The sequence below is a fragment of the Eleginops maclovinus genome, chromosome 20, assembly GCF_036324505.1.
Source record: "Eleginops maclovinus isolate JMC-PN-2008 ecotype Puerto Natales chromosome 20, JC_Emac_rtc_rv5, whole genome shotgun sequence".
Lineage (NCBI taxonomy): Eukaryota > Metazoa > Chordata > Actinopteri > Perciformes > Eleginopidae > Eleginops > Eleginops maclovinus.
This window is the reverse complement of record NC_086368.1, coordinates 16435141-16446400: the sequence shown is the minus strand read 5'-3', so window position 1 is coordinate 16446400 and position 11260 is coordinate 16435141. Positions and strand designations below refer to the sequence as shown.

Sequence of the window (11260 nt, the reverse complement as noted above, 5' to 3'; positions counted from 1 at the left end):
GGTAAATGTCAGAATTTGAAAAGGATCCATCTTTGTGTCCTATGAGACTAGAAAAAGTGCATGTATACTTTATGTATTCGTTTCTTAGGCATCAGGTAGGCATAAACATTGTAATACTGAACCCATTTCTCAACTCTTGGAGGCATCATAATTGACTCACTCTTAACAAGCAGTATAGGATAATGTCTCAACGGTGAAAGAATGAAGCTTTATTAAAAATGACAATTGGATGAGAGTAACATTATGCTTGCATGATAATGAACGAAAATTACACTTGTAAAAGTTTATTTTTTCACCATCCATAACTGTTAGCAAATAACACACAGTCAAACATTTTACTAGTGTTTTACCCCATGTTCAGTCTTCAACGACCAATATTCTGAACAGCCACTTTCACTCTAGACTCCCTTATGAAAGAAAGAGGATGATGGCATCCGAGCAGTGTCAAATAAATACAATTGCAGTTATAGTAAAACCATATTAAAAAAAACACAATTAGGACCAATTATGTGAGCAACAATGTGTGAACATTTTTACATAGCACAAACATTTAGTTGTGTTTTCTTGGCCATGTTTGCAAATTGCACTCATACAAACAGACACAAAATGGCATTGCAGGCTTGTGTGCAGATATAAGGACTCAAACGTTGTAGAGGTGTATTAAAACAATAACATTAAAACTCTCCTTCATGAATAAAGTTAATGAATACTTTTAACATCTGACTTTAACTTAGAAATGTTTAAATAAGCTTTGCATTAATACTCTTTCTTAGTCGTAACAAGCATACTGAATTTGTTTTTAGCTTTGCCATGTCTACAAAGGACAAGCACACTTACACAACATGTAGTAATACCCTGAAACTGAAGTTCCATATTTGCAGGATCGTCTTTAGTGAAAATAATATATTTCATATTTATTCTGATCAGATGAACAGGAAAAAAGGTTATCAATAATCTTGATTACCTTGAAAGGGTACATACATTTAAGGCCAAAAGGAAAACAACTAAGGCAGAAAAGTGTTTTTGTCCCTCTTGTTAGACTCTGGTTTAAAAATAACTACCACATAATCTCTCAATTTGTTGCTTTGAAATAAATAGGGATAAAAAATATGTAGAATCACTTACAAATATCACCAAGAATCTGGTAGATAGACATGCACATCTGGTAAAAAAAAAAGTATCATTCTGAAAATAATTTGGATGATTTTTTAAAAGATAGAGGAAACAGCTATGGGTAGGGAAAACAAAAAGTGCAGTCATGGTAACATTGGCATGAGAGATCAGCAAAAGGCCCACGCTGATGCTTTCTATGGTTCAATAATAATAGTGGTGCATATTGTTGGAAGACTGAAGAACTGCAGAGGACACACGTCATTCTTTCTTAATGTTCAACTGATTTAAACACACTGGTTTCGGCACTCTAAAACAAGGCCCTTGGCAAATCCTGTTGTACTGTATATGTTCTTGTGTTAACATTAACATGATTTGGACCATGATTAGAGAGTGAAGGAACCAGGTGACTGGAAACTGTCACAGACAGTCTGACGGACCTCCTTAAGGACACTTGGCATGATTGGTTTACTGCAAACAGAAAAATAAAAACAGAAGAAAAATCACATTCATTTGATTGTTGAAATGTATATTTCCAGTGAATCACTCAGATCAAGTTTAATCATTAAGGTAACAGTTAGAAAAATGAGATGGAAGCAGAAGACTGAGGGTTGTTTTGCATGCAGGATTCAGTAGGGAGTCACTGATAATACAGGGAATGTTTACACAATCTCTCTGTCATAATCATTGAAATAATTAAATCAAACTCTTCAGGTCCTGAGTATGATACAGAACATAGAGGAAAGTATATCATGTGCTATAGAAGACAAGCCTTTTTCGGTACAGTGAGCGGAAAAAAAAAGTTGGAATATGAACTGATTAAATACCAAAGAATTCCTCAAGAGAAATAACAAGGTAGCTAACATGTTAACAAAATGCAAAAATAGTTGGTTAAAAATACTAATTAAACCTCTTCATCCAAACTCTTCAGAAATGGTTCTCAGGCTAGAATATCCAAGCACTTTTTCATATATTTTTTTGTTGGTTCCATGTGGCATCATCCTCTTACACTTACTAATTATATGTTCCTATAATTATAACATATACATTTGGAATTGGATGTAGCCTGGAAGCTAATTCAGTTGAATTTAATTTAGCACTCAAGCTTCCAGTTTCATGTGGACCGCAAGCCAAATAAAGATATAAATATCCCAAGGAAATTAACACGTATACCTCATGTTCAGGAGATTTGTGCATCACTTGTGGCCAATTAAATATATTCTGTATGATATTTTTTCCCTGAATAGTAGCAAAAAAGGGAGGAATGGTTCTGCTGGACCAGTCTAACATTGTGAGCACAACCATGTACTATAACAGGCCAAAAATAATTAAGAAGAAATAATATTAGTATGCCATACATTGTGTTAGAAGTATAATGGCTCCAAAACAGAGAGCTTAGAGTGAGAACACCTTAATGAATGCACAACTGGAGAGAACAACAAATCTTGCAAAATAAAGATTTAAAGTTCAAAAGGCCACTTTAAGCCTTGCAGAAGCACCCAGCGCCTCCGTACATGCTTTGTGGCTCAAGGTTGGCTCTGCAGTAGAGCATACAACTTACATGTTTGCTGGAAGAGGCTCCCTTGGCCTTTGGTTTGCCCTTGCCTCCTACTGCTGTGGCGCTGTTGCGGCGGGCCTGCTCATGGTCAAACTCCAAGTCCTCCAGGCGCTGGGTTAAGGCCAGTTTCTGCTGGATGGCCATGCGTAACAAAGAATTCAGAGTCTTCTTCTCATCCTCCGCAGCAACCAGCTGCCTCTGCATGTCATCCAGCTGGATCACATACTCATCACACCTGAGGGGAGGAGAGGAAAGATGAAGAGGAAAGATAAAGAGAGGGGAATAGGAAGAAACCAGAGATGGACATTATTTCCAGCAGGTGGAGCAATTTGCTTTCTATCCACTACTGCAGTCACATGTTTTCTCCATTCCCTGAGACAGCAATTTCCAGATGGGAGGATGAGGGCTCTGCTAGTTCACTCACACAAGTATTACATCAGACTGTTCCCACAATGCTTTGTGTCTCATACATACCAACTTGAATGTTTTTGATTTTCTCTTTTTATTTTTAGGAAGAATAAGCTAAAATAAGTCTGGTCATGTTCTCATACTTCCTGTGACGTATACAGTACATGAGTTCTCATGTGTAATGGTGCGAGTGCTGGACCACTTGACCAAGTGTTGGCTAATTTCAAGTTTGTCAGGAATAAAATGTAAATCAGTGCGTGTTCACATTTAGGTTGTAAACCAGTAATCATACCTTGTAGCGAACATGGCTCGAAGAGATGAGAACGTGGCAGCATCTTCTTTCAGAGCCTTTAGTTCATTGCGAGCTTCATTATCGTCTCAGTCACCATGCCTTTCTCGCTTTCATACTTACTCTTCAGGTTGGCCAGAGCAACCTCAGCCGTCTAAAAGGAATAAGATCTTATATAAGTATTCATTCATTATTCATTTATTGCACTAAACTCAGCAGTTATTTTAAGCCAAAGTCTATGAGAAACAATGAACATCCTTCCTCTGAGAATCATACACAGCAGCAGGCATGCATACAGCGGCCCAGAAGCCCACACACACATACAGACACAGTGCGGTCCTCTGACCTGTTTGTTTGCCTTGAGCACAGCCCTGAGAGTGGCAATCTGTTCCCTTTTGGTGCTAAGCAGGGACTTCAGTTTGAGGATCTCTCCCATGCAAGCCTCTTTGTCCTTGTCTGCCACTGTGCTCAGCTCCAGGTTTGCTAGTCTCTGACGTGACAGCTCAGTGGTGCGGTCCACTGCCTGCTGCAGGTGGAGGATCTGGTCCCCGATGATGGCTACGAGGTTATACACGTTCATCGGTTCTGGCCGGTGTTCAGGGAGGGATGTGACTGTGGGGCTGCTGGAGTTTTCAGATTCAGTCTCAGTGATTAGCCCGTTAGTGAGAAGTATGGAAGACTGCTGCTCCTTCCCTTCTTTACCTCTTCTCACTATGCCCTTGCCTTCCTTGTAGTAGTCGAGCATGACACGATTAGGGGTCTCGTTGTTGCACATACACACATGGTTGTAGAGATTGGCCAGCTCTTCACTAAACGTTATGAGCTCATCCTGGGCCACATTGAGGCTGCCGAGTGATTCTCCTGCTGACGTGCTGACCAAACGCAGCTCCTTCTCCAGACGAACCACCTCTGCTTGATCCGCTCGGCTTATCTTCTCCAGGGACGACAACTTTGACCTCAAGTCATGGACGTCGCTATCCAACCGCGCACGCTCATCCTCATACTGCGTTCGACACTCCTCGTACTTCGACCTCAGCGTCTTCAGTTCCTGCCTCAACTCCCCAGCTTCAGACACAGCCACTGTGTATTTGCACTGTAGGATCTCCGGTCCATTGATGTCCAGCTCGTAGTAGTCTCCGTCATCGTGGCTGTCCCGGTCTTTTTCACTGTCCAGAGCAGAATGGCGCTCCTTACTGGCCTGTAGTTTCCTCATGGCAGTGAGGTTCTCAGTCAGCTTGTTGACCGTTTCCTTTTGCTCGGACACAGTCCCATAGGCCTGTTCCAGGTGCTTCTGGTTCTCCTGCAGGGAGTTAATCAGGGCTGATTTCTCACGCTCCACCTAAACATAAAAACACAGATGATCAACAATCATGTATTTACAATGTAAGCACTCCACTTGATGTGGACCGTATTAACAAATCTTGCTGTTTCGGCATCATCAAAAAGGCATTTCTTCAAAAACTTAAATCCCTGGTGAGCTTTGTGCATTTACTTAGCTTGTCTATGAATGGAATATTGTTTTATCAAAGATCTTTTTTTTCAACAGACTCATTTAGTTTTGGCACAATGATCTGTTTGGGCACTGCTTCTAAAGGCTTTCATGGAGCAGAGTGAGTAAACTAAAGCCAGATACATCTGCTCAGATCAAAGGTGTACCCAGGAGCAGTTAGAAAGGACAATCAACTCTTTCTGTGCAACTACATACTTTGAATTTAATTTGAGTGAATGTGTTGAAAATATGTGATCAGGCAATACATTGTGGTTAACTGGCAGGTTATGGGGCTGGTTGGGCAAAGAGCATTTGAAGGACTTCATACCTGCATCAGCTGCTGTTTAAGTTTCTGGATCTCAGAGATGTTGAGCTCAGTCAGCAGGTCATCTACCAGGCTGGGAGCTGGCTTGAAAGCCTCTCCTCTCTTGTTTCCTCTGTTGTCTTCTTCACCCTCAATGAGCTTGGCCAAGCCATTTTCAAAGCCTCTGATTAGGTCGTCGTTGTCGGGCTCGGAGACGGTGGAGTGATCATCGTGGAGTTTTAGGTTGTCGATGGAGATATTGAAAGGGCTGCTGTACAGGGAGCCGCCGATGGTCATATAGTGCGAGAGCTCCTTGCGGAGAGTGGCCTTCTGCTCACGCTCTATTTTTATTGTTTCTAAGGCCTCCGTCAGCTGTCGTTCGGCGATTTCTCTCAGGCGCATAGCTTCCTCCAGCTGGCTGTGAAGGCACTGAGAGTCCTCCTCCAGACGCCGGATCTCATGCTTGAGACCTTCAAATTCCACCTAAGCAGATAGTCAAAAATAGAAATTAAACAAAATGTTACTTAATTGATTTGTGGCCTCTTCTTATCCGCCAAGATACATTGTGCAAAAATGACCATATCTTTTCCAGTTATCATTATACACAATCTTGAATTAAAATGCACTGTAACTACTAATAAGGTGAACAAAACTCTTTTTTTTGTAGAAACTCAAAGACTTTTTGACAGAGTACTACGAAAACAAAGAAAAAAATACATAAAGAGACAAACAAAAACAGAAAAGGGGGGAGGATGCTCAGTGGTGGAATGCAGTGTTGAATAGGTGTCTTTCATGTCTTGCCTTGTCACTTTCTTACATGACATACTGACAAAAAAAGGGTGTGATTTTGTTCATAAAAGGAGTTTAATCTGGAAAAACCTTACTATTTCCAATCGCTTTCACCAACTTCAATTTGTGTCTTCAACTTCAATGTCCCATGTCCTTTAGCTCACCTGGTTCTGTCTCAGCACAGAGACTTGTTTCTGCAGAGAGATGTTCTCGTCCTCTAGCTCGCTGTAGTCCTGCAGCAGACGAGCCTCCCGTACCTTACATTCTCTCAAGTCATCACGCAGCTGACCCCGCTGCAGATCGGCCAGCTCTGAACCCTACACACAGGGAGAATGCATGAAAACAAAAATCAAAACTACTTTTAAAAATGCTCAATGTTTTTTATTGATCGGAAATGACCCACGAAGTGCAAACTACGTCCTTGCAACTGTGTAGTTGGTCAGGTGACACAAGGATCAGTGTGTCAGCATGTTTCACATAGCACATGGGCAAGACTTTTGGCAGGCGACTGTAATGACAGAAGGAGGACATGGTCCACTTACCAATCCATGCTATAGAGTCCTGGCAGAGGACATCCTTTGTGTCAACCACAGTGGACCATTACATCATCTTTCCTGCTTCTCCTAGGCAGACCCTCCCCCACCACAAGCACAGGCTTCAACTCTCTAACAACTCACCCTGATGACTAGTGGCTGTCTGGCCTCAACGTCAGTCTAAAGTTAAATCGTTTAAACTAACCGTCTCTTTCATTCTATTTTAATTTGAACTGGTTCATTATTGGGAAGATGTGTACCATTTCAAACCACTAGTACTTTGATTCAGTTATTGGCTCCCACTTACATCTGTGAGATAAACTAAACCAGATTTTAGCACTTCCATGAGTTTTACAAAGCAAAAGTGTGGCTCACAACACACCACACGCGTAAATGGTGGATCTGTGTGTCAACAATGTCTAGGGAGCAATTTCTAGTCAACATATTAGAAATACACAAAAGTAAAAACTTGGTAAGAAACAGTTTTAAATGTGTACATAAAGAGTTCATTGTTAACAGAGACATTAGGATTATTTTTCATTAAAGAAAACATTAATATTCACTGAGCAACAGAAATATTCATGGCTGCGTAGTTTTTGAAGTCTGTTCCTTGCTCCTCATATTTAAATACTTTGACAATTAAACAGCCTCTCACCTCTCTTATCTCAAGGGCGATGGATGACAGGCGATCATTTTCAGCTTGTACGCTGGTGAGGGAAACTTTGGACTGCCGGAGCTCGTTCTGCAGCTCGAGGACCTTCTGCTGGTAGAGAGCCTCCTTACTGGCAGACTCCAGGATCAGTGACTCTTCCCTGCTCTCCCCATCTGCTGCCACCTTCCTGTGGGCCGAGTAAGCCTGTCCAAAAGCCTGGGGACACAGGGAAAGAATGAACATCAGAGAAATACTACTTTGATCAACATATAAGAGCCGGTCTGTTTTAAGACCTTTTAAAAAAACGCTCTGGCAAATGATAAGAGTTATCTTACCCAAACATTGTTTATTCCAAAACACCAAAAGCCAGTAATAAATACAGTGACTTTATACTACTGCTACAAATTGGTTTTATGTCACGAGGTTCACTGGCAGAGCATGAAAAGAGATTAGTGCAGGCACTGATACATTTGAACTATATGCATTTGGATTCATCATGCTCACATGACAAGCTGGAGGACGCTGTCGTCCAATCCAAAATCATCTCTCTCAGTTTGGTCTGTCATGGAAATCTGAGTTGAGACAACCAAATTTGAATTTAAAGTTAAACATTGATCTGGTTTTAACACATTTTAATAAAAACTTGAGACACACTATGTATGTCTGGTTTGCCCCTGCACTTTCTAATAATAACAACAGTAATCACTACAGTTACAAACACATGTCAAATCAAACCTTAACAAATAAACTACAGCACTCAAATCAACGCTTTGAGTCATCTTTAACAAACTCTGCTAATTAGAATCTTTGCAAACCAAACCTTAATATATACCCATCATTTACAACTTGACTGATGGAGCAACTGATCAACAGCCTGGGAGTGATGAGCATTCCTTTACACGAAATCACATATTGTGACCATCAGTGAGTTATTTAAACTATCACCATGTTATCCAGCTGAAGCATAGCTTCTAAATGAATGACTGATATTGCAAAATAAAGCAGAAATTGGTCATGTACTGTCAGTCAACTAAACTGAAAAGCTGTTGCATTTGTGGCATACAGAGTCACTTTGGACCAACTTAACAACAAAACACTGCTGGGGAAAATGATGCGGCACTCTCTGGTCCCATAAAAGCATCAAGGTCTAATGAAGGTCACCAATAGCGCAGTAGTGAATGCACATTTGACAGATACCAAGAAATGCGTATAGTCTTAAGCTAACAGAGTCAGAACAATACTTTAAATAAGATGAATGGTTAATGTCCTATTCCCACAGCCATCTGAATTAAAGGCTTGTGGACATGCAGCCAACAAGCCATGCCCCTGAGCCAGACTGCTGACATCACAACGACTGTCCAAGAAAGTCAAGAAACCCACAGAGCTGCAGCTCTCCCTCTAGTCTCTAACTCCACATTGGCTTTAGCAACAGTTTTTCCGTCAACAAACATGTGACAGGCAGCGGTCGGTGAAAACGTGAATCGATCTGCAGCCTCGAGCACAGTGGGTGCTAATGAATCACTTCTCCTACATCGGGGCCATACTCTACTAAAAAGAGAAGTGACCGTCAGCATCATGAGATACCAAGACAATGACTACGTCTATGACTCACTTAGTGACTGGGTGTATGCATCTGCCATGAAAAAAAAAACGTTATGTGGGCAAAAATCCCCATCTAACAACAACTAAGCATAACCAGTGACACAAGTGAGTTCTTCAACATAACTAGATGACGTCTCATTTATTATTCAGAAATACAGTTGTAACAATGAGTCAGACAATCCGTCAATTAAATGCCAAATGTTCCCTGGTTGCAGCTTCTTTTAAAGCTAAGCTTACAGATGATTTGATGCATTTCTTTGTCATATATATGTTAACTTATTATATTTTAGGCTTTCATTGTTGGTTAAATAAAACAAGCAACTTTTATACATGACAGTGAGAATTAGAATGTTTTAGCTTTGTTTTTTTTACATGTCAGAAAATGTGAAATAGAAAATAGAGGCAAGAAAATAGAATGCAAATTAGTTGATAGGAAAACGAATTGTTGCTGCAGCCAGGTTATTGAATATCGAAACAAGAGACGGACATCCATCTGAGCCCATCGATTAGGCGTCTGATAACAGCTGTCATCTGTTTCCGTCTTAATGCATTTGTGGCTTTCTGGCTACCAGTAAATCACCACACCACCGTTTTCCAATACACACAATTATTAACAATGACAAATCGATAACAAGTGGTGACCACAAGTGCTCATCCTCAAAGCCAATGCAGAAGTGCTTCAGGATACAGTAACACTGCCTGCAAGAATATACACGACTGACGTTAGTAAGCAGACAGGAAACCCCCTAACTTCTCCATTGATGTAGAGTCCTAACTTCCCAACATGTTTAATGTCAGTATCCAATGCAACTCCTTGTTATGTCTGTCGTTATTGAACATTTCTAAAAAAAAGAATTGGTTTATTAAATAGATAATAACAAATGTTTGCGTTGTATTTGGTTGACTTTGGTGTCTGAATGTCTCTCTCACATTCAGCTGTGTGGGATGCTGCTTTTACCATCCCGCCTTAGGTTTGACTTATTCTTTAATTGTTAGCTCTGATGACTGTCACACAGCATCAAATGGAAAACTAAAACTGTACCGCTCCTTTCAAAGATCAAGGGCTGAGGGGACAGCTATAGTTGTGTTGACAACAGCATGGCTTGAAGTCTTAACGTTGTATTGCTAAATTGGGTTAAGGCTCAGGCTGAATTGAGTTATGATGAATAATAAAACCTCCTTGCCATGTGAATCAAGGTCTCTTTTGACTGCTAAGTGACCCAAAGACACTGAAAGATCCCCCCAAAAAACAATGCTAGCACTGTTGTAGTCTTACTTCAGAAATGTCTCTCCAAAGAGCAGGATAAATGATAGAAAAGGACATTGGAGTAAGCGTTACAAAAATAACATAGGAGGGATATCATCTTTCTCAAGCTTCACTTTAATCTGAAATGCAAAACAAGTCTGACAAGTGTGTCTCTTCTACTACAGCATGGACCCTTCCTGTTACTTTTAAACCCAATAAACTCACAGCAGGTTGGCCACATAGGCATCTCAATTTGACATACTGCTGCAGCTGCAGGCGTCTGATCTGAAGGCCTCAACCTTACTTGCATACCAGGAGCAAGTACGGGCAAGTGACCAAAAAGTAATGTTGATGTTTATCCTACAAGGTGAGGAAATCATTAAACCACACGAATATTGTCTAGTTTATGATAATCTGGCTGACTTCATATAGTTTTTCAGCTTGTCGGTATGCTCTTTGGGGCACTTTGTCGTTTTTGGAGGCATACATTAAAGTTATAGCTGAGCTTTAAAGGAACCAGGGCCATGATTGCTATATGAACTTCAACCAGTGTTTGATTAACTACTATATTGTATGATGACTGGGATTACCAATACAAAAAGAGTGTTGTTGCTGCAACAACCTCTGGTCTGGTAACATGCTTTCAACAGGAGATCGGCTCGGTTTACAGCCGTTTGTTCACATACCGATACAGCTAATGGGTTAACGTTAAATCTACCGCAAATCTTCAAAGTGTCAGTGTCTGCGTGGCTATGACCCTGGGTTACCTCCTTCAGCTGATCCAGCTCATGTCGGACCGTCTCGTATTCTGTCTCCAACTCATCAAATCGCTGCTTGAGCTGCTGTTTCTCCTCCAGCACCGCCAGCCCGTACTCGGCCGCCTGGATCTTTTCATGGGTCGTCTCACGGAGCTCCCGGGTGAGACGCTCGACCTCGACTTGAAGCCACTGCGGCCCGGCCTCTGTCACCAGTACCGCTTCGGGATATTCCTGCTCCTCCATAGACATCTTGGTGAGCCGCCGACTCACTCAATGTAACGGGACCCAGCCCTGGCTAAGCAGGAGCAGCACAGAAAACCACCGAGACCACAAATCACTGCCTTCTTTGTTTGAGCCGCATTGTCTAAATGTTATTACGTTCCAGTTGACTATTCCCGCCGAGGACTTCAACGAAGCTCAACCTCGACGATACTTTTTTCATTTTCGAGGAGTTTCTTCAGCCTCTACGTGAAGCTGACAGAGGAAACTTCAGTTGAGATCATCGATTGGGGAAAAAAAGCT

At 41.3% G+C, this 11260-nt stretch overlaps 1 protein-coding gene across 1 annotated transcript; it reads right to left on the bottom strand.

The window, feature by feature from the left end:
• Positions 1-175: 175 nt before the first annotated feature.
• Positions 176-11260, bottom strand: LOC134883325 (protein bicaudal D homolog 2-like). The gene is given in 9 exon segments (XM_063911647.1): positions 176-1581; positions 2672-2903; positions 3369-3441; positions 3444-3519; positions 3712-4704; positions 5183-5641; positions 6112-6264; positions 7136-7348; positions 10748-11260. Coding segments are annotated over 9 exon segments (2442 nt in total). The 5' UTR covers positions 10988-11260; the 3' UTR covers positions 176-1578.